This window comes from Symphalangus syndactylus, chromosome 11 (genome assembly GCF_028878055.3).
Source record: "Symphalangus syndactylus isolate Jambi chromosome 11, NHGRI_mSymSyn1-v2.1_pri, whole genome shotgun sequence".
Lineage (NCBI taxonomy): Eukaryota > Metazoa > Chordata > Mammalia > Primates > Hylobatidae > Symphalangus > Symphalangus syndactylus.
The window spans coordinates 35,529,449-35,552,904 of record NC_072433.2 but is presented as its reverse complement, the minus strand read 5'-3'; the positions used below and the strand labels follow the sequence as shown (position 1 = coordinate 35,552,904).

The 23,456-nt window shown below is 43.8% G+C and overlaps 1 protein-coding gene and 1 long non-coding RNA gene across 5 annotated transcripts in view; one reads left to right on the top strand and one right to left on the bottom strand.

Annotated features, from left to right (window-relative positions):
• Positions 1–3,248: 3,248 nt before the first annotated feature.
• Positions 3,249–8,893, bottom strand: LOC129493458 (uncharacterized). Its single transcript, XR_008661136.2, has 2 exons — positions 8,584–8,893; positions 3,249–3,558 (listed from the first exon to the last, which is right to left on the bottom strand). It is a non-coding gene; the product is annotated as an uncharacterized lncRNA (long non-coding RNA).
• A 523-nt stretch (positions 8,894–9,416) lies between these two features.
• The window catches only part of CFAP263 (cilia and flagella associated protein 263), a 36,625-nt gene continuing 22,585 nt past the window's right edge, over positions 9,417–23,456 (top strand). Inside the window, exons 1-6 of one of the 4 annotated variants that reach the window (XM_055298471.2) lie at positions 9,417–9,604; positions 12,253–12,379; positions 13,528–13,689; positions 17,589–17,744; positions 19,039–19,119; positions 21,866–22,021. In XM_055298471.2, the coding sequence (XP_055154446.1) occupies positions 9,504–9,604; positions 12,253–12,379; positions 13,528–13,689; positions 17,589–17,744; positions 19,039–19,119; positions 21,866–22,021 (783 nt within the window). In that variant the 5' untranslated portion in view covers positions 9,417–9,503. Of the gene's footprint in view, positions 9,605–9,851; positions 9,953–12,252; positions 12,380–13,527; positions 13,690–17,588; positions 17,745–19,038; positions 19,120–21,865; positions 22,022–23,456 lie in introns of those variants that run through there. The other 3 variants (XM_055298473.2, XM_055298474.2, XM_055298475.2) reach the window with 3 other exon arrangements.

The window sequence follows — 23,456 nt, the reverse complement described above, 5'->3', positions numbered from 1 at the left end:
AAAAATAAAGTCTGATGGGATTTTAATTACAGTTTCATTGACTCTACAGATTAATTACAGGATAACTGATAGCTTAATATTTAGCCCTGTGATCCATGAAGGTGGTCTCTCTCTCCCTCTCTCTCCCTCTCTCTCTCTCTCTCTCCCTCTCTCTCTCTCTCTGCAGTACAGGCATTTTAGTATTTTTAATTTGTGTCTAAATAGTGCTTTGGATGCATACTATTGATTTTAATATATGGTGTTTAATTTTTATTCAATTTAAAGTACTTTCTAATTTCCTTATTGATTTGTTTTTTAAACCTATTTGTGATTTAAGAGTGTGTTATCTTGTTTCCAAATATTACAGGTTTTTCCAAATGTCTTTCTGTTTCATTTCTAATTTAATTCTGTTGTGGTCAGAGAACATACTTTATATGGCAAATACTTTTAAATGTATTGAACTTTATTGTTTTAGGAATATTGTCTTCTTAGTAATGTTCTGTGTGCACTTGGAAAGAATGTGAGTTCTGCTCTTGTTGGGTGGAGTGTTTTAGAAATGTCCCTTAGGACACTTCAGTTAATAAAGCTGCTCAAGTCTTCTATTTCCTTACTTATTTTTATGTCCATTTAGCCTATCAATTTTTGAGAGATTGGTGTTGATATCTTTGAAATCTTTAATTGTGAATTCATCTGTCTGTTTCTTCTTGCAGTTCTATTGGTTTTTGCTTCATGGATTTTGAAGCTCTCTTATTGGACGCATAAATATCATGTCTTTATGAATTCATCCCTTTATTATTATAAATTGACCCTCTTTATTACAGGTAATATCCTTTGCTCTGAAATCTACTATGTCTGATATTAACATAATTACTTCACCTTTCTTTAGTGTTTGTATTATTGTTTGACTAGTGTTTGTATCTTTTTCCCTTTTACTTTTAACCCACTTGTGTCTTTATATTTAAAGTGTATTTTTTATAGGCAGCATGTATTTAGGTTTTGCTTTTTTATTCAATCAGATAATCTTTGCCTTTTAATCAGAATGTTTAGACCGATTACATTTGATGTAATTATTGATATGGTTGAATTTTAATCTACCATCTTGATATTTTCTACTTATTCTTTTTTAAGAACAGCTTTATTGATATATAATTCACATACTTAACAATTCACCCACTTAAAAAGTAAATTCAGTGACCGTTACTATATTCAAAAGTTGAGCCTCTATCACCCTAATCAATTTTAGAACGTTTTTCTTACCCCAGAAGAAACTCCACATGCCTTATTCATCACTTATCCCTCATTTTCCCTACCCCAGCCATAAACATCCACTAATCTATTTCTTGTCTCCATGTATCTGCTTATTTTTGACATTTCATATACATAAAATCATACAATATGTGGTCCTTTGTGATTTTCTTTCTTTTTACTTATCGTAATGTTTTCATGCTTTGTCCTTGTATGTATCCACACTTCATTCGTTTTTTATTGCCAAATAATATTACATTTTATAGATACAACATTTGTTCATCTGCTCATCAGTTGATAGACATTTGTGTTGTTTCCACTTTTTGGTTAGTTTAAATAATACCACTGTGCACATTTATGTACAAGTTCATGCATGGATATGTGTTTTAATTTCTTTTGAGTATATACTAGGAGTAGAATTGGTGGATCATATGGTAACTCTATGTTTAGCCTTTTAGGAATGACCAAACTTTGTTTTCCAAAAGAGCTGCGCCATTTTCCATTCCCACCAGCAGTTTATGAGGATTCCAATTTCTCCACATTCTTACTGATACTTGTTTTTATCTGTCTTCTTAATTATATATTATATGTTTTATTATATATTACGCTTCCATGATGACTAATGATGTTGGGCATCTTTTCATGTACTTATTGATCACTTGTATATCTTTTTTGGAGAAATGTCCATTCAAATCATTTGCTTATTTATTTATTATTTTTTTGAGATGGAGTTTCGCTCTTGTTGCCAGGCTGGAATGCAATGGCGTGATCTCGGCTCACTGCAACTTCCACCTCCCAGGTTCAAGTGATGTCCGCCACCACACCTGGCTAAATTTTGTATTTTTAGTAGAGACAGGGTTTCACCATGTTGGCCAGGCTGGTTTCGAACTCCTGACCTCAAGTGATCTGCCCGCCTCAGCCTCCCAAAGTGCTGGGATTACAGGCATGAGCAACCGTGCTTAGCTACAATGTAAATGTTGTGAACTCTACAAGACATAATTTTTGTATATAAACAGTTATCTTTCAAAGAGAATTAAATAATGAGACAAATATATTTACTTATCCACTTAGTTACCATTTCTAGTGCTCTTCATTTCTTTGTGTTGATCCAGATTTCCATCTGGTATCATCTTTCTGCCTAAAGGACGTCCTTTAACATATCTTGTATAGTGAAGCTCTTCTGGCAACAAATTCTTTCAAGCTTTTGAATATCTGAAAAAAATATTTATTTTGTCTTTATTTTTAAAAGATATTTTTGCTATGTAAAGTATTCTAGTTTGACAGGTGTTTTTTTTTTCTTTCAGAACTCTACCGGCTTGAATTGTTACCTACAAGAAATCTGCTATCATTTTAATCTTTGATTCTTTGTATATACTGTGTCTTTTTTTTTTTTCCTGGCAGCTTCTAAGGTTTTCTGTTTATCCCTAGTTGTAAGCAATTTAGTTATGATTTCTTTGGTGTCATTTTCCTCATGTTTATTGTTATATGAGGTTGGTTGAGCTTCTTAGATCTATAGGTTTGTAATTTTCATCAAATGTGGAAAAATTCAGCCATTATTTCTTCAAATATTTTTTCTGTCTCCTCCTCACTTCTGAAGATGAGCAGGATCAAGGAAAGACACTACAAAGGAAAATATCAAGAGAAGGCCGTACAAAGGAAAATGTACTAAGCTTCTTACATTTTAGAGATGCACATTTGCATAGTCAGGCCTTTAATCTAGGAAAATAATAACCCAGAGCTTGCTCCATGCCTGGTACCTGGTTAAATGTAATCTCAATGAACTCTTCCAATACCTTAGTGGGAATGGCTTTGGATGGATAGAAGGACTGGGATGGGAAGGAATGAGTAATGATTAAAGGTACAAGCTTTCAGCTCCAGCTCTGCATGTCACCTGCTGTTTGACTGAGTAATTCACATCGCCTCTCTGGCTTTCACTTCCTCACCTACACAAATGAGGTGAGTAATAGCGTAACTGACCGAGTCCAGCTGCTCGCCGCTTGGAGGCCAAAAACACGAGAAGCGAGTTGTGGTGAAAGGAAAGCAACTTTATTCAAATACTAGCAGTTGGGGAATGGCCAGGCCCATGCCTCTGAAAGACCATTCTAACTTTTTGGGCTGAGTGAAGGGGTTTAAGAAGGAAAAAGGTGAGGGAAACATGCAGGAGTGGTGCAGCAGGAGGTCTTGTTATCTTGAGTCATCGCCTGTCTGGAGGACCGGTTTGCATCATCCTGACTGCGGTAGTGGTGGGCTAACTGCTCCTAACTCCCCCTAATCAGAGGGTTCCGCAGCTAGGTCTCTCTGCCTGGCTTGTTTCAAAATCGATCCCTGGAATTTCTAAGCAAGCACATAATTAGATAAGCAAGTACTGTTCATAGAAGTGGCTGGTGGGAAAAGGCAAAACAAGTTTCAAAGTATGTTTCAAGGCTGGAAGCAAGAAAGGAAAAATATTTTAAAACGCATTTTGAGGCTGGGATACTTGGTTAAATAGTACTTATTTTACAGGGTTAGGGGACAAAGCACTCAAATGTTGGCTGCTATTACTATTATTTTTTTGTTTGCCAATATTTGAAATATCCCTCTTCCTTATTAACTCAATTCTTCCTTAACATCGATTAAAGCAATATAGGTTGCTCAGCTGTGACAGACTCTACTGATTGAGGATTGAGCCAGGATCTGTTTATTTCCTTGTTCAGATCCACGTCTCTGGAGCTGTCCCTGGGATATGGAGGTTTTCAGGATTAGTAACTGGATGAGATACCCAGGTCAGATCAGCCTCAGTCTCCTTTTCCCATCTTGCTTTTCTCCCCTCCTCTTCTCCACTCTGTTGCCTCTGGATTTTCCAAGGTAGAGCCCGAGAGAACAAGGGCAGACGTTAAGAGGCAGAGGAGGTCTCACATGACAGCAATGATTTCGGGCTTATGCTCTTGTGACCAGCTTGTGCCCCAAAGCTTCTCACTCTCCAAGGGCTACTGTGGGTTCCCTAATGATTCTCCCACTGATGAATCCCACTGATTCCCTGACATGAGCCACAGTGTTTTTTCTTAAGATTCCTCTTGATCTTCTGCATTTTATGATACGCCTCCAGCCTCTTTCTGTGAAGACATCTGACCTGTGAAAATCCTTTAGCTTGCCCCATCTTGGTGTCAGAGCAGCCTGCTCCCTGGGAGCCCTTGCCCCTGCCTCCCGCTTAGATGTACAGATCCCTCCAGCCTCTACTTTAAACTTCTTGGGGCATGAGGCAGATGTCAGCCCCTTGCTCCCAAACTCCAGAGCCTCAATAAGCTCATCTGGTGACAGTCTGGAAACCCCTCATTTGGTTTGTGAAACCCCTCCTGTAGTAACCCCTCCTGTGCCTTTCCTTACAGAGAAAGTCTAGAATACTAGGACAGCTGTTGCCAAAGGAATTGTCACTTCTCAATGGTGTACCAAGAGCAGGGCAGTGGGAGGTTCTATCTGTGGTGTAGGAAATAATTTAGAATTGCATTGTCCATAAAGACCTTTAAAACAATAATAAAATCAACCAAAAGTTGCTGTTTTAAAGACTGTTATTACTAGGTGCTGGCAATTCTAAACAATGACAGCAACAAAATTCTCCTCCCGCCAAAAATCATGTGTGGGTCTAAGTCCTAAATAACTGCTACAGTTAATGTTGAGCTTTCATGATACGCATTTTGGCTTCAAATCGGCATATTTCGGTTCAGAGAACTCCTTGCTATACGATCATCCCCTGAAACTCACAGACTCAGTTACACTTATTTATTTTGTGTTTAAGTTCCTATAGCTTTGGAAAAGTTTGGGCTTGTTTTGGGTAAAGTTCTCATCTCCAGCTCCTGTGGTATAATATATTCTTGCATTTGAACAATGGGTTCAAAATAAGTGATGGTAGTACAGTGATTGCAAAGACAAATAAATGGAACTTGAGTTACTTCAGTTTTGTTATTCTGTGTGACTTTTTTGGAATTTTAATTTGTGTTTAAAAGCTAAGGCAGTGGCCAGGTGCGGTGGCTCACGCCTGTAATCCCAGCAGTTTGGTAGGCCAATGAGGGCAGATCACGAGGACAGGAGTTCGAGATCAGCCTGACCAACATGGTGAAACCCCGTCTCTACTAAAAATACAAAAATTAGCTGAGCGTGGTGGCATGTGCCTGTGAACCCGGGAGGCAGAGGTTGCAGTGAGCCGAGATGGCACCACTGTATTCCAGCCTGGGCAACAGTGTGAGACTCCATCTCACAAAATAAATAAATAAATAAATAAATAAGGCAGTGATGGAAGCAATTCAAGTGTCCATCAACGGATGAATGGATAAACAAAATGTGGTATATCTATACAACAGAATATTATTAAGCCTTAGAAAGAAAGGAAATTCTGACACATGCTACCATATAAATGAACCTTAAAGACATGCTAAGTGAAATAAGCCAGTCACAAAAAGACGATGGTATATGACCCTGCTAATGTAAGGTACCTAGAGTAGTCAAATTCATAGAGACAGAAAGTAGAACTGTGGTTGCCAGGGACTGGAGGGAGGGGGAAGCAGGTATAGAGTTTTATAATGAATATAGAGTTTTATAATGAATATAGAGTTTCCATTTTGCAAGATAAAAAAGTTCTGGGGATTGGTTGCACAACCTTGTGAACATACTTAACACTACTGTATTGTACACTTAGAAGTGGTTAAGATGGGCTGGGCGCTGTGAATCACGACTGTAAATCCAGCACTTTGGGAGGCCGAGGCGGGTGGATCACGAGGTCAGGAGATCGGGACCATCCTGGCTAACACGGTGAAACCCTGTCTCTACTAAAAATACAAAAAATTAGCTGGGCGTGGTGGCGAATGCCTGTAGTCCCAGCTACTCGGGAGGCTGAGGAAGGAGAATGGCGTGAACCCGGAAGGGGGAGCTTGCAGTGAGCCGAGATCGCACCACTGCACTCTAGCCGGAGCGACAGAGCGAGACTCTATCTCAAAAAAAAAAAAGAAGTGGTTAAGATGGTAAGTTTTACAGGCCGGGTGCAGTGGCTCACGCCTCTAATCCCAGCACTTTGGGAGGCCAAGGCAGCTGGATCACGAGGTCAAGAGGTTGAGACCAGCCTGACCAACATGGTGAAACCCCGTCTCTAATAAAAATACAAAAAATTACTAAGGCATGGTGGCAGGTGCCTGTAATCGCAGCTACTCGGGAGGCTGGGGCAGGAGAATCGCTTGAACCCAGGAGGTGGAAGTTGCAGTGAGCGGAGATCACGCCATTGCCCTCCAGCCTGGGCAACAAGAGTGAGAATCCATCCAAAAAAAAAAAAAAGGTGGTAAATTTTATGTTATTATTTTTTTCTTTTTCTTTTCACCTGCCTCAGCCTCCCAAAGTGCTGGGATTTAGAGGTGTGAGCCACTGTGCCCGGCCATGTTATGTATTTTTTAACCACAATTTTTAAAACATGTAAAGCAGCTTGACCAGCAAGGTGATCCAAACAATACTTTTGGTTGGCAAATGCAAATTTTAGTTCATACATGTAATATGTTACCAAATTAGAATAATATCTTTAAGATTGAAATTTATTCTTTGTGTTGGTTTGAGTCCTCCAAACCAAGATAAAATTAGACATGAAGAGATCTCTTTCTTGGGGAAAGCGTCTGTGATGGACAAAGGAGAGGAAGCTGGAGTAGACAAGGACAGCCTCCCACTGTGATGACATCTGGGAGAGGACGGAGTGAGGGCCAGGGAGGAGGCATCCCAGATCAAAGCACGGCGCTAACAAAGTTCCAGCCAGCCTGATCAGGAGTCTTTGAGTCCATGACGCCAATTAGGCCAGGTACAGTGGCTAATGCCTGTGATCCCAACACTTTGAGAGGCTGAGGCAGGAGGATCGCTGAAGGGTAGAGTTCCAGACTAACATGGGCAACATAGCGAGACCCCCATTTCTACAGAAAAACAAAACGAAACAAAACAAAAAACAGAGAGAGAAAGAAAAAAAAAATTAGCCAGTCATGGTGGCATGCCTCTGTAGTCCCAGCTACTCCGGAAGCTGAGGTGGGAGGATTGATTGAGCCCAGGAGTTCAAGGCTGCATTGATCTGTGATTGTGCCACTGCACTGCACTCCAGCCTGGGCAGCAGAGTGTGATCCTGTCTCAAAAAAGTAAAAATAAACTCCCCCTTCCAAAAAAAAAAAAAAGAAAAACAAAGTTTCCAATTAGATGTGTCCCCTGGGGCCATTTCTCTCTCCACACAAAATAGATGACCAGCCGCACCACCGCTTACAACTCTGCCAGCTGGGAAGCTTTCCCTCTATACTGTCTTTCACTACCTTTCGTGAAGTGGTTGTAATGCAGCCACTGTCCATTTTTGGCTTCCAAGCCAGCCCATCTGTAAACTGAGCTCAAGCCTTTGCCTTCTCTTCCAGGTGGTCATGAACTCCCCAAGCCCCTGCAAATATAGTCATAAATTTGAGCTGGAGGAGGGATCCTGGTGCAAATGTGGTGGGTGCCATGTTGGTCTGGGCTACCTGCTCATGCAGCTTACTCATGCTCTCTGGTCCTGCTGGAGCCCAATCCTGGATTAACCATTTCCATTTGCAATGGACTGAGGCTGGGCCTGTCCTACTTAATAACTCAGCTGGTAGAGGGCAGGACTGGATGCATGGTCACTTGGTACCCCAGTGTTCTGTCTCTACCAGGGTATAGTAACAGGCCAGGAGTTGTTTCTCAAAAGACACGTAATTCTCTGCTGTGGATTGCATGGTCTTGTTTCAGAATCCTGGTCCTTTGTTGTGATTCTCTTGCTGGGTCTTGCTTTAAGATTCCTGCTGCATCTTTTTTCACCACTGACACCCTCAATGTCATAGAGTCTGTTGTATCACACAGCCCAGTTGGCAGGGCTGTTTGCATCACAGCCTCAACTTGCTACAGAGCCCGTTCTTGCTCTGGGTTCACTTGGAGCTGGCATCTATTTATGTCACCTGGGGATAGCATCCACTTGTGTCACCTTGTATATGGACATATTAAGTATTGCTAAATGTGGTCTGCATTGTCCCTAGAACCTAAAGAGGCCTACCGCCAGAGAGAAGGTGGTAGGGCTCCAGCTCTCTGCTGTCATCTCCAGTGATTCTATTCTGGCCCCAACCTTGTGCACCCTGAGCAGCAAAACAAAAACCCTCCCTCAGATCTAGGGAGTGCCTGTCAATGCTAATGCATGTCCCTTGCAGGAAGGGGGCTGACCCGCACACCAAGCACTTTATCACAGCTTGCTTTCTAAGCACATCCAGAGCTCACCCTCCCTAGGAGAAGTCTCCCCGTCCTGCCTTCTGTCCTCTTTCATCCCAATGGGGTGCAGACAGAGAGCTCCCGTGTTGCCTCCCTGATCCTTACCATGTCCCACATCAGCATAGAAGTTAACAGCACGGACTTTGGGTTCCACCGGAGCTTGATTCCATTTTTGAGTAGAATGGAATCTAAGCTACTCCATTCCTTGGTTTTCTGATCTGTAAGATGACGGCAATAATACCAATTGTACCAGATTGTCTTGAGGATTTAAGGAGATGACTACGATGCACAGTGTGACGCATGATGTTGCTGTCAGCACCCCAGGTTCCAGCAGCTTGTTTAGAGGCTGTTTCACTCATTTAATTGGAAGCTCCTTGAGGATCAGAATGGTCTTTTCCAGACATTCCCCCTAGGATACTGACGACACAGTAGATATTCAGTAACTGTTTAGGGATGTCTCTTGAATGTATACCCATTTTTATCAGCCACGTTCTTTCCTTCCAGAAATGCAGGATGTTAATATCTGAGAGGAGCTGCTGTTAGCATGCAGGAAGCAGCAGGTGGTGAACAGAGCAGGGGCCTTCCAGTGGGACAGGGGAAGAAGGACACTATGATAAATCGTGTTAATTTTCTGGGCCCCAGTTTCCTTATTGGGAGAATGGAGAGATTGATAGATACCATTACAAGGTTGTGCCGAAGGTTTTCATAACTATGCTTAACACGCTGCCAAGGACACAGTAAGTGCTGAGAAACAGCGGCTGCTATTATTGCTATCAATTTAAGAGTTACTGTTAAAGAAGTGAAACTGAACGCGCTTAGGTGTGCGCTCAAAGCCGGCAACCTGTCTGGGTCCTCATGGAGACAGGCGGGGCAGCGCGGGGAGGGGCCACCGGAATCCCCACCCCTTTCCTCGCGTCCGGTCGCCCGGGCAACGCGCCACGGCGTCGCAGCCGGAGTGACGCGTGGCCGCCGGCACCCGGAGCTCCTGGGCACACGGCATTGGCAGGGGACGCTTCGGCAGAGTGATGACTGATGATGAGTCCGAGAGCGTCCTCTCCGACTCCCGTGAAGGGTCGGAGCTGGAGCTGCCTGTTATCCAGCTGTGCGGGCTGGTGGAGGAGCTCAGGTACCGCGGCCCGCGCCTGGGGGCCGCCCCTCTTCCTCCTGGGCCCTCCTCCCCGGGCGGCCTCGGACCTGGGGACCAGCATGGAGAAGATCCAAGCCCTCACTGAGCACTGGGGAGACTTTGCCTCTTTACTCCTGCGAGTAAAGAGACTTTACTCTTTACACCACCACCACTGAGCCAACGAGCCGTTGGTGGAGCTAGAACGGGGTGGTGGGGCGAGGGGATGGGGCCGGTGGTGGGAAGCCCGGAGGGTAATTGGGGAAGTGACGGTTTCAGCCGGATGAGTCTCTCTCGTGCCAGACGGTGTGCTTAGCCCATCCACAATTCTACAGCGGCAATTTGGACCAGGTGACTTCTAAGTCCTTTTCTGATGCTAAGATTCTGTGATAAGTCTGGGCGCGGTGGCTCACGCCTGTAATCTCAGCACTTTAGGAGGCCGAGGCGGGCGGATCACTTGAGGTCAGGAGTTCGAGACCAGCCTGGCCAACATGGTGAAACCCCGTATCTACTAAAGATACAAAAATTAGCCAGGCGTGGTGGCGCGTGCCTGTAATCCCATCTACTCTGGAAGCTGAGGCAGGAGAATCACTTGAACTTGGGAGGCGGAGGTTGCAGTGAGCTGAGATTGTGCCACTGCACCCCAGCCTGGGCAACAGAGAGGGACTAAGTCTCAAAAAAAAAAAAAAAATTCTATGATAAAACTAACACGGCAGCAGAATAGAAAGCAAGCTATTGAGATGGTTTCAGTATGAGGCAATGTGTGCCTGAACCTGGATATAAGCATGGAGATGGACAGTAAAGAATGGCCCGATAGTCTGCGTTTATTTTATTTTATTTTATTTTATTTTATTTTATTTTGCAGTCTGCTTTATATCTACTACTATAGCAAGTAAATTGGATATAAAGATTCCATGATGTAGTTAAGATTAGTTGTACAACTTACTGGTCTTGCACAGAATATCCTAGCTCTAGCAGCTGAATAGATGTTACTTCTTTCTATACATCTACAAATGCTTTAGGTCAGAACTGAGGTATTATTACTAATAGCTCTCATTTTTTAGTGTTTCTATGTACCATGCATTTACATATATGATCTTATGTGATGACACTGCAACCCTAGGAAGTTGCAGGAAGGAAACAAAGACACAGAGGTTAAGTCACTTCCCCAAGTTCACACAGTTAGTCAGTGGTAGTGCTGGGATTCAAACTCAGGTGTGACTCCACAGACTACATATACCTGGAGCATGATATATGCTGAAAAAGCAAGCTACTTTGATAGATTGTGTTTTCCATTCAGCCTTTTCCACTAGTTTGTTTTGTTTTGTTTTTGATATGGAATCTCGCTCACTGAAGTGTCGCCCAGGCTGAAGTACAATGGCATAATCTCGGCTCACTGCAACCTCTGCCTCCCGGGTTCAAGTGATTCTCTTGCCTCAGACCCCTGAATAGCTGGGATTACAGGTGCCTGCCACCACACCCAGCTAATTTTTGTACTTTTAGTAGGGATGGGGTTTCACAATGTTGATCAGGCTGGTCTCGAACACCTGACCTCAGGTGATCCACCTGCCTCGGCTTCCGAAAGTGCTGGGATTACAGGCATGAGCCACCACACCTGGCCCCACTAGTCTTAAAATTCAGCCAAACAGGAATTAGTAAAAGTAATAGCAAAAACTGCAATTCCTTTTGTACCAAACTAATAGATTAATAACACATGAAAACATCAAAGTTGTTCTCTCTCTCATATACATATACATATACATACATATGTGTGTGTAACACACACACACACACACATATGAGAAGTTAAGAAGTTAAAAAGGTTATAACCTTGGCATATACAGGATAAACTAGGTATGTTATCTCTTCCTCTGTTCAAAGTTTTCCAGAGTTTATGATAAACTTCCAGTTGATACTTTTCATCTGTTGGGTACTGGAAATAAAAGAACTGAAAAACATAAACCAAAGGAAACATCTGAAGATTGTGGGTGTATTTGACTTCAAGAATATAGTAATTCAGGTTGGGCACAGTGGCTATTATTGCCTGTAATTTCAGCACTTTGGGAAACCAAGGTGGGAGGATCACTTTAGGCCAGGAGTTCATGGCCAGCCTCGACAACATAGCAAGATACCACCTCTACAAAAAAAATTTTAAATTAGCCAGGCATGGCGTTGTGCACCTGCAGTCCTAGCTACTCGGGAGGCTGAGGCAGGAGGATTGCTTGATCCCAGGAGTTCAAGGTTACAGTGAGTGCAACAGAGTAAGACCCTGTCTCTTAAACAAATAAAATATATATATATATATAATATATAGTAATTCAGAAATAATCTCCCACATGGGTTCAATGATACTTGAAACCTATGAGAATTTTCAGTGTAATACTAGTGTTGTGAATTTTGTGGCTCATTAAACATATTGATAAAAATATCAAATATATAGCACTTACTATGTGTCTGACACTGTGCCAGAGGCTTTGTCTTCCTTATTGGAACCCTAAAAGTTAAGTGCTATTCTTATACCCATTTTATAGGTGAGGAAGCTAAGGCACCAAGAGGCTAAGGGGTCTTGCAGGTCCACTAGTTATTAAACACTAGTTATTTGAGGTTTAAACTCTTATTACTAGAACTTACTCAGGTACCCTGTCTTGCAGCTATGTAAACTCTGCTCTCAAAACTGAGACTGAGATGTTTGAGAAATATTACGCTAAACTGGAGCCCAGGGATCAGCGACCTCCACGATTATCAGAAATTAAGATAGCAGCAGCAGATTATGCACAGGTACACAATGGAGATCTAGATCATTCTTTTATTGTTTGTCACCTTAAATGCAAGTGGTATTTGTATATCTGCCTTTGGTGCGCCCTCTGTAGCCAATTGACCATGGGACCTTCTCCCTGTTTTACTTTTGATTTTTCTTTGCCCTCTAGGGTTTCTCTTTCAAGTGACTGTGAAAGAAATTGGGTTCAGTTAATAGTGGATTGACTCTCCAAGCATATCTTAGTTTACTTGAAAGAATTCCCTTTGGCTAGGTGCAGTGGCTCAGGCCTGTCCCAGTGCTTTGGGAGGCTAAGGTGGGAGGATCACATGAGACCAGGAGTTCGAGACTTGCCTGGGCAATATTGCAAGACCCCATCTTTACAAAAGAAAATTCTTAAATTAGCCAGATGTGGTGACCTGCACCTGTAGTTTTAGCTACTTGGGAGGCTGAGGTGGGAGGATTGCTTGAGCCCAGGAGTTTGAGGCTGCAGTGAGCTATGATCACACTGCTACACTCCAGCCTGGGCAACAGAGAAAGACTCTGTCTCAAAAAAATTTAAAAAAAAAAAAAAAGAATTCATTTAAGTTGAGGGACTCAACTGTTTACAAGGCCCAGCCAGCCACCTAAATGAGGAAAGTGGGCCTAGCACAGGGCCTTGTCTCAAAGGGGTTATCTGTGTAGGCTTATCCTTTGAGGGCCAAGCAAACCCATATGTACCCTGGACCACCCACTTCTGACCTTTGCCTTAAATGCATAGAAAGTCCAAGATGTTTGTTTGTCTCTTTTGCTGAACACAGTCCCCCACGGATGCAGTTTCTTTCCTGTGTTCAGCTCAGGAAGTACCTCTGAGCTGTCCCCTGTCTTTGACTTGAATGCTAGTCTATAGCATGTTCACAGCCTTTCCACCCTCAAGACGTTTACCCGTATTTATTTTCACTTCATTGTCAAACATAGGCCTTTGAAGTATTTAGTGCAGGGGCTTAGGTTGACTTGAGAAATAAATGTCAGCTCAGGCCTAATATCCAGCATCCTTTTACCATGAATTTGTTCTCCCTGGCTGTCACTCTGGGGAACTTCTAGCAGGTCAGAGGATCATTCTGATGCCTATCTTGGGCTGGTTCATTACCAATTCCTCTTTGACAATGGCTTTGTTTCTCTTGGATTGCAGTTTCGAGGAAGGCATAGATCCAAATCCCGGACAGGCATGGACCGTGGGGTAGGCCTGACTGCCGACCAAAAACTTGAGCTTGTACGAAAGGAGGTGGAAGACATGAAGGATAACTTATGGCACATGAGGGCAAATGCGGAACGCGACCTGCAGCATCATGAGGTACACCTTCCTCCCAGCGCAGCCTGTCCTGCCCAGGCTCCCCACCTCTGCCCTATTGAGAGGTATCTAGAATGGGTTCATGTGATTGTTGGGGCTTTGGAAGAAACACAAGTAGGATGAGGCGAATCCAGGGCCTATCTTCAAGGAACTTACCACCTGCTTGTGGGGACAACACATTTTTGAACTTTTTTTAATGAGAAATTTCAAAAATACACGAATGTAGAGAGGCTAGCACAACAAAGCCCTGTGTATTCAACACCTGGGTACAATGATCATCAACATATGGCCTCTTTTGGTTGATCAATTTTCCCTTCATCTGGCTGGGTTACTAGCAAGTGAATCCTAGTGAATCTCTGTACGTATTTCAGTATATATCTTTAATATATGAATTCTTTTAGAGGACATAACCATGATAACCCTAAATGCTCTTAAAATTTTACAGTAATTTCTTTTTTTTGTTTTTGAGACGGAGTCTCGCTCTGTTGCCCGGGCTGGAGTGCAGTAGCATGATCTCAGCTCACTGCAAGCTCCGCCTCCCAGGTTCATGCCATTCTCGTGCCTCAGCCTCCCGAGTAGCTGGGACTACAGGCGCCCGCCACCACACCTGGCTAATTTTTTTGTATTTTTAGTAGAGACGAGGTTTTCACTGTATTAGCTGATGGTCTTGATCTCCTGACCTCATGATCCGCCTGCCTCGGCCTCCCAAAGTGCTGGGATTACAGGCATGAGCCACTGCGCCATGCCTGCAATAATTTCTTAATAATACAAGGGGTTTGAGGTTCAAGTCAGTGTATTAAGGTTCTTGAGAGGGACAGAACCAAGAGCATACATGTATATATGAAAGGGAGTTAATTAGGGAGAACTGGCTCATGTGATTACAAGGCAAAGTCCCACACAATCGATCGGCTGTCTGCAGGCTGGGAAAAGGGAGAAGCCGATAGTGGCTCAGTCCAAGTCTGAAAGCTTCAAAACCAGGGAAGCCAATGGTGCAGCCTTCAGTCCATGGCTGAAGGCCCTAGAGCCCCCAGGAAGCCGCTGGTACAAGTCCGAGGGTCTAAAGGCAAAGAACCTGGAGTCTGATGTCCGAGGGCAGGAAGAACAGAAGCAATTGTTGGGCATGGGAAGAAGAGGGAGAGCCAGAAGACTCAGTACACAAGCTTGTCCACCTTCTTCCACCTGCTTTGCTCTAGCTGCTCTGGCAGCCAGTTGGATGGTGCCCACCCACATTGAGGGTGGATCTTCCCCTCCCTGTCCACCAACTCAAATATCAGTCTCTTCTGGCAACACCCTCATAGACACACCCAGAAACAATACTTTACCAGCCATCTAGGCATCCCTGAATCCAGTCAAGTTGACACCTAATATTAACCATCACAGTCAGTGAATTGAGTGAAAAGTCCCTAGGTCAGCATTTTTTTTTTTTTTTTTTTTTTGAGACGGAGTCTTGCTCAGTTGCCCAGGCTGGAGTGCAGTGGTGCGATCCCAGCTCTGCCTCCCAGGTTCACACCATTCTCCTGCCTCAGCCTCCCGAGTAGCTGGGACTACAGGCTCCTACTGCTACACCCGGCTAATTTTTTTTGTATTTTTAGTAGAGACGGGGTTTCACCATGTTAGCCAGGATGGTCTCGATCTCCTGACCTCGTGATCCACCCACCTCGGTCTCCCAAAGTGCTGGGATTACAGGCATGAGCCATCGCGCCCAGCCCCTAGGTCAGCATTTCTATACGGCACACGTGCCCATGGTTCATGCACTGTTACACACCAATATAGTAGTGTCTCTTAGAAAGTCCAATACAGTCAGTTTCCTCCAGAGAAGAAACATCACTGTTAATTCGGTTGCCCACAGGATGACATTATTGGCTTGCATTTGAGAGCCATGTTGTATGAAAAGTAGATACTTCTGTTCTATTTCTAAAGTTTTCCATTTTTCTGTTTCTAAATGTGGGCATTCACAGAATCACACTCGTCTCAAGAGGGACCAGTCAGTAGGCTCATGTCTCCCATCGATGCAACCGTCTGTATCACATCAACTGATCCTGCTCTCCCACCCCTCCTCTCTCTCTTTCCAAACATACACTGTTGAATTCTAGCAAGTTAAAGGAGCTTGGGATGTGGTAGCATTATCCTGACCCGCTAGGTTGTGCAATGTAAGCATCAAGTGCAGAGATCAGAGATCAGTATGGGCTAGAGTGGTCAAAAAGAATTTGTTGAGGAGGTAGGGCCTAAAAGGGACTTGGCATGATCTTGAAGAATGATGGCATCTGTTTAAGGCACAGGGAAAGAAGGGCACCCCAGGTAAGGAGAATGACATGGGCAAGGCAGTGGAGGTGGGCACAAGCTTGGTGAGCTCATGACATTGAGGAGGCCAGTGTGATTAGAGAAGAGGCTACTTTAGGAAGTCAGGTTGAGTAAGGCAATGATTTCTTGACAGCCATGCCAAGCAGTTTATCTTTGATGTCTTGGAAAGCTGGACCCCACTGAGGATACTTGAGTAGGAGAGCAACATGTTGAAAGCAGCGTTTCAGGTGGATTGATGTTCTACCATGTGGAGATGATGGGGCTGGGAAGAGGCTGGAGCCTGAGGCCAGCCAGTGAAAATGCTTTTGCTTCTTGGTGTCCAGAAAAAAAGTCTGAACTAGGATGATTTGCAGTCTGGCTACAGATACCATTCCATTTTATTTTTTATAGTAATATGTATGTGTGTGCGTGTTCTTATTTCTAGGCAATCTATGTTGTAGAATGTTGAAAAATACAGTTAAGCTAAAAGAACATTTGAAAACATTCACAATTTACTACTCAGAGGTAATTTCTGTTGACTTTCCATTTACCTCCTACAGTTTAGATAATTTTCTATGCATATATGAATTTCTTCTAAAAAATAGTATCATGTTATTTTGTAAACTGTATTTTTCACTTAACCTCTCTTTATGTCAATACATATATTCATTTTATAACATCTTTTTTTTTTATTTTTAAGAGATGGGGCCTCGCTGCATTGCTCAGGCTGGAGTGCAGTGGCTATTCGCGGTCGCAATCATAGCACACTACAGCCTCGAATTTCTGGCCTCCAGCAATCCTCTTGCCTCAGCCTCCTGAGCAGCTGGGACTACAGGCACTGTACCTGACTTTATAATGTCTTCTTTATTTTTTTTTTCCATTTTTCCCCCCAATACTCAGGCTTGGAAATATAACGTCTTTTTTTTTTTTAAAAAAATAACGGAAATATGATAAGAGTGCCTCTTTATTTCCCTACTAATCCATCTCTCTAGATGTAACTGTCGTTCATGTTTTGATGTATATCCTTCCAGATATTTTTAATGGGTAAATAATTTCAAATATGGAAATACATATTTAGATAGATACCTTGGCCAGGCACGGTGGCTCATGCCTGTAGTCCCAGCACTTTGGGAGGCCGAGGTGGGCGGATCACCTGAGGTCAGGAGTTCAAGACCAGCTGGGCCAACTTGGTGAAACCCCTTCTCTACTAAAAATACATAAATTAGCCAGGCGTGTTGGTGGGTGCCTGTAGTCCCAGCTACTCAGGAGGCCGAGGCAGGAGAATTGCTTGAACCCAGGAGGCAGAGGTTGCAGTGAGCTGAGATTGTGTCACTGCACTCCAGCCTGGGCAATAGAGCGAGACTCTGTCTCAAAAAAAAAAAAAAAGATACCTGACACCTGTTTTTGTTTGCTCTCTTTTTATGGATTCTATTTTTTTGAAGAATGCTTTTAACTAATAACATTGATATGGTCAAGTTTGTATCTTAAGGATATGTTCCTAAGACTAAGAAGAAACATAATATTTTGGGACACAAAGAGGCCTGGGAACTTAGGTTTTCTTAGAGGACACATCCTTGAAGATTGCTGGAAACATTCTTCTCTCTTTGTGCTGACTCCCCAAGGCCATCATTGAGGAGGCTGAAATTCGATGGAGTGAAGTTTCGAGAGCAGTGCATGAGTTTGAAAAAGATATTCTAAAAGCCATATCCAAGAAGAAAGGGAGTATTTTGGCCACTCAGAAAGTGATGAAATACATTGAGGACATGAACCGCCGGAGGGTGAGTTTGCAGACAGAGCTTAGAAAGGGAAAAAACTTTCCTACAGGGATGTTATGGAAATCATCCATGTGAAGCAGCCTAGCTCCCTTTGGTCCACCATAAATGTTGCCCACATATGCGGATTTTCTTTGCATCCCTGAAAGTGTATGTGTATATGCATGTTTTAAAATGTATGTTTATGGCTGGGTGCAGTGGCTCACGCCTGTAATCCCAGCACTTTGGGAGGCTGAGGCGGGCGGATCATCTGAGCTGGAGGACCAGCCTGGCCAACATGGTGAAACCCCATCTCTACTAAAAATACAAAAATTAGCTGGGCGAGGTGTTTGTGCCTGTAATCCCAGCTGCTCGGGAGGCTGAGGCAGGAGAATCACTTGAACCTGGGAGGCAGAGGTTGCGGTGAGCCGAGATCATGCCACTGCACTCCAGCCTGGGCAACAGAGCAAGACTCCATCTCAGAAAAAATAAATAAATAAATAAATGCGTGTTTATCAAGGCTAACACCAGCCAGGCAGGAGGTATATTAACAGTACCTCAGATTGATTTCTGTTTTTTGTTTTGTTATTTGTTTCAAGATCTGATATATTTTCTTGAGAAAGGTATGAGACTGGTCTGGTCCAGCCTGTCTAGAGAGGTGACTGTGGAGTAGGACAGGTAAATATCTTTTTCAAAATTTTAAAAAATCCTTTAAAAAATTGTTATAAAGATGAGATCTCACTGTGTTGCCCAGGCGGGTCTTGAACTCTTGGGCTCCAGCAGTCCACCTGCCTTGGCCTCCCAAAGTGCTGGGATTACAGGGTGAGTCTCAAGCCCTTTGAGATCCTTTGTTATCAGGAGATGGACCTTGGGCCGTTATGAGAAAAAAGGATAATTTGGGGGGTAACCTTCATTTCCAGAGATTTTACAACATGTCAAGCTTTAGATTCTGGAGACAAGGTAGGGTTACTAACCCTAATATGTTAAGAGTAATAAAAATTACGTAAACTACTGTGGGAATACAAGACCAAAAAATCATAAGATCATTTTGTCATGAAAGGCCCCTACAGTAGCATACACCCAAATCTTGAATTTGAAAGCAATATAAAATTTGCATGGTGCAAAACCAGTGTCCTCTGCTTCTTGGTCATGAAATGTCATACCAGCCCCAGCTTGAGTAGAAGTAAAAGGACCTAAAATAAGTGACAGAATGTTAGGGCTCAAGGTTTGGTTTTCAGCCTCAGAACCATCCACTTTTCAAACCAATGCGAAAAAGGAGAGAAATGGATTAAATGCTTTAAAATATGCCTTTATATTTTAGGATAATATGAAGGAGAAATTACGTTTGAAAAATGTTTCTCTCAAAGTTCAGAGGAAAAAAATGCTTTTACAATTGAGGCAGGTATGTAGTCCTTTCTCTCTCTCTCTTTTTAAGGTTACCGTGGTAGGCTGAATAAGGTTCCCATCCCCACCCCAAAATGTCCATATCCTAATCCCTGGAATCTGTGAACACATTAACTTACATGGCAAAAAGGATTTTGCAGATGTGATTAGTTTGAGATCCTGAGATGGGGAGATGGTCTTGAATTACCTGGGTGGGCCCTATATAATCTTCCCCCTTATCAGTGGGAAGCAGGAGGGTGGGAGAAGCTGTGATAACAGAAGCAGAGATCAGAGTGATGAGCTTTCATGACAGGGAGAAGGGGCCAGAAATCAAGGACTGCAGACAACCTCTAGAAGCTGGAAATGACAAGGAAACAGATTCTCCCCTAGATCCTTGGGAAGCAGTGCAGCCCTGCTGAGATCCTGATTTGAGCCTCCCAACCCATTTCAGACTCCTGACCTCCAGAACTGTAAGGATAAATTTGCATTAAAGCCACCAGGTTTGTGGTGATTTTTTACAGCAGCAATAGGAAATGCATACGATGACCGTGCAGGCAAATCAGAGGTTTTCTGTAGACAGAGTTGGCGTGAATGTAAAAGACCCTCAAGACATACTTGTTCGCCCTTTCTGGGAATACGGCCTGGTGGCACAGTTATATGTGCTTTGGTGTGTCTAGCATCGCCACCAGCTGACCCTAATGGCTCCTGATGAAAGGCAGTAAGGCAAACATGGTTCCATCCTTTCCTAGCTCAATATTTTTATTATTAACTTGAATTTGGGAACTGGTGGCATGCTCATCAAAGAGGGCTACTGACAAGGACACAAAACTGGGCAGGAGAATTAACATGTTGGGGGACTATTGCTTGAGTGACTTGGGATCCAGAAAGACCTCAGCAAGCTGGGACAGATTTAACAGCATGAAGTGACGAAGGACAAGTGTAACACCCTGCACTTTTGATCCCCCAAAATATCTGCTCAGGTACAGGATGGCTTAGCCGTAGAGTACCTGATAAAGTCAGCTCAGGTGGTGGTGATGCTATGGCATAGGCTGCATTCATAGAAACACAGTGCCCAGACCAAGGAAGGGGTAGCCTTTCTCTACTCTGTCTGAGCGGCCCCTACCTGGAGTGTCATGTCACAGGGTGAGCCCCACCCTTGAAAGAATTGGTAAACTAGAGTTCACATCGGAGAGCAAGCCAGATGTCAGGAATAGAAACCATATCCAAGAGCCTGGGACTGATGTGCCCAAGGAGAGAGGGCCCAGGAGGGCCACAGCCACTGTCTCCAAGTGCTCAGGGCTGCAGCAGGAAGGGAGAGCAGAGGTGGGGCTGTGGATGGAGGTGTCAGGGAAGGAGATTTGAGTTCAGTGCAAGAAAAAATTCTGCAGTGAGTGGTCCCAGTGGAGCTGTCTGCAGATCGTCAGTTCCTGGTAGTTGGAGGTTCATGCAAGCATGGTCATCTTGAAGAGGGGCTTTAAGCTGGAGATGAGGAGTAGATGGATGATCTTTAACCATAATGCTGCTGTTACACAGAGATAACACAGACATGGGCCCTGCCCTTGCGAGCTCATAGACTAGTGGGCAGCAGTGTCATGAGAAAAGGTGTGTATACAGAAGCTACATACCAAGGACCACAGAGCTAAAGCTTCCAGGGGCTCAGCAGAGAGAGGGATCACCCTCTTGTGTGGAAAACAGGTTGGGAGCATTGGAGCTGGAGGAATGGTTGTATTGGGGCTTAAGGAAGTTGTGTTGTTTTGAGAAGGAGAAGAAGATGAATTCCAGGAGATAGGACAGACAGCATGAGTGAGGTGTGGGAGTGAGGAACAGCAGTTCCCAAGTTGGGCTGTTGTCTACCACAGATATAAAATGGCATAGAGCTAGCAGGGCTGGTAAGGTGGCCCAGGTCCGGGAGGGAACCTTATGCACTCATGCGCTGTAGTGCAGAAATATCAGATGATCAAAGGAGGGAGAAATCTGTGGGCTGCTTGTCCTAGGTTTTTCATGTTAAAAACAACTTTTAAGGCCGGGCGCGGTGGCTCACACTTGTAATCCCAGCACTTTGGGAGGCCGAGGCGGGCGGATCACGAGGTCAGGAGATCGAGACCACGGTGAAACCCCGTCTCTACTAAAAAAAATACAAAAAATTAGCCGGGCGTCGTGGCGGGCGCCTGTAGTCCCAGCTACTCGGGAGGCTGAGGCAGGAGAATGGCGTGAACCCGGGAGGTGGAGCTTGCAGTGAGCCGAGACTGCACCACTGCACTCCAGCCTGGGCGACAGAGCGAGACTCCGTCTCAAAAAAAAAAAAAAAAAAAACAAAAAAAAAAAAAAACAACTTTTAAATGGCCTGATTCTTACTCAACCTTCATGGCCCTGTTTAGGCACCACCCACTGTGGGATGCCCTCTGTGTGTGACTCGGTCTTTCTTCCTCCCCTGGCCTGGCTTAGGGACTTCTGTGTGCCCTCTGCCCCCACTCCCCCACATGCCCCCCGAACAACACATCCCACTGCACCACACTGTTGAGTCAATGGTTTGTTGGTAAACCCTCATATGCACTGCCTGGGGCCAGGGAACATTGTATTTACTTAAATCTCTATACCCAGTGCCTAACACCACGCCTGGGACCAAACAGATGCCCAATATGTGTTTGTTGAATGACTGAATGATGACTGACCTCCAAAGTCTTGTCAAGAGTTGCAAGATGTGAGCCATACAATCAGAATCACAACTGACGTATCATCTTTTCTTTCATCTTTCTGAGCTGTAGAAGGAAGAGGTGGGTGAGGCCCTTCATGATGTTGATTTTCAGCATTTGAAGATAGAGAACGCTCAATTTCTCGAGACAATTGAAGCAAGGAATCAAGAACTGACCCAGCTAAAGCTGTCATCTGGAAACACTCTGCAGGTTCTCAGTGCCTACAAAGTAAGGCCATCCCTGATGCCTAGGGCTCCCCCAAGGCTTTCCACACTCACCTTTCTAGCCACAGGTAGGCTCTTGTGCATTCCAGTTTCACACAGCGCTTAGGTGCCCCCTCGCTGTCAAGCCATGTGTCCTAAAATTCCCTGAATGCTCCCACGACCCTGACTGTGCATAAGAACCAGAGTTTTTCTTTAAAAAACAAACAAACATATAGATAGATGATAGGCAGATAGATAGATAGATAGATAGATAGATAGATAGATAGATAGATGCCTAGTCCCACCCTGACTAATTGAATTAGGAGGTGAGGGCCATGCCTCTTATTTATTTTGTTTTGTTTTTTATTGTTGTTGTTAATTCCCCAAGTGATTTTTATGCATGGCAAGTTTTGAGAACTAACCACATTTAGAGCCTTGTTTAATTTGAGCACATTATAAGCACTTTCCTGCTTAAAACATTGCAAAGGAAAGCAGTCTTCACTATAAATCAGAAAACTACTAAATAATTTATCATCCAAACACAACCCTTTTGGGAGGGAAAAGAGGCACTATTAATAATTAAGCAGAGACTATAGGCACACAAAGGGCCTGGCCCCAGCAGACTAGGCCATCTGGTCACCCTGCTAGAGACCATCTAATGCAGTATTCAGCAACTGCAGGCCAGTGTGTCCCCACCCACTGCCCTGTGAGCTAAGAATGATATTACAGAAGAACCTTTATAACCAATTCGATTATAGAAAACACTAACTTGAAACCAAGTGAAGCAAAATTGGTTTCTTCCCCAGAAATTCCATTTCTTTCATTAGTAGACCTATATTCTGCAGTATTGTACTCAGTTTTTATATTTTGAATTGAATCGATAAAATATTGGTAGGATTTTTTTCTCTTGTTAATATAAGTACACAATACCCACAATTTTGCTTCTGGGCTTGCAAAACCTAAAATATTTACTATCTGGTCCTTTACAGAAAAGTTTTGCTGACCCCACGCAAAGTGCCCAGGTGGCAACGGTGGCTGTGGGCTAAGTAGCTCGCAGGTGGGCTTTGTTTAGCCCACACAGTTTAAAAATGTGAATATGAATGTCTTTAGACCAGGTTTATGTTTGTTCAACATTTTCCTTTTACAAATGAAAAAACCGAGGGTCAAAGATGCAGAGTAGACAGGGCGCAGTGGCTCACACTTGCAATCCCAGCACTGTGGGAGGCCTAGGCAGGCACATCTCCTGAGGCCAGGAGTTCAAGACCAGCCTGGCCAACATGGCAAAACCCCATCTCTACTAGAAATGCAAAAAATTATCTGGGCTTGGTGGTGCACACCTGTAATCTCAGCTACTTGGGAGGCTGAGGCATAAGGATTGCTTGAACCCCTGGGGGCAGAGGTTGCAGTGAGCTGAGATCATGCCATTGAACTCCAGCCTGGGCAACAGAACAAGACTCTGT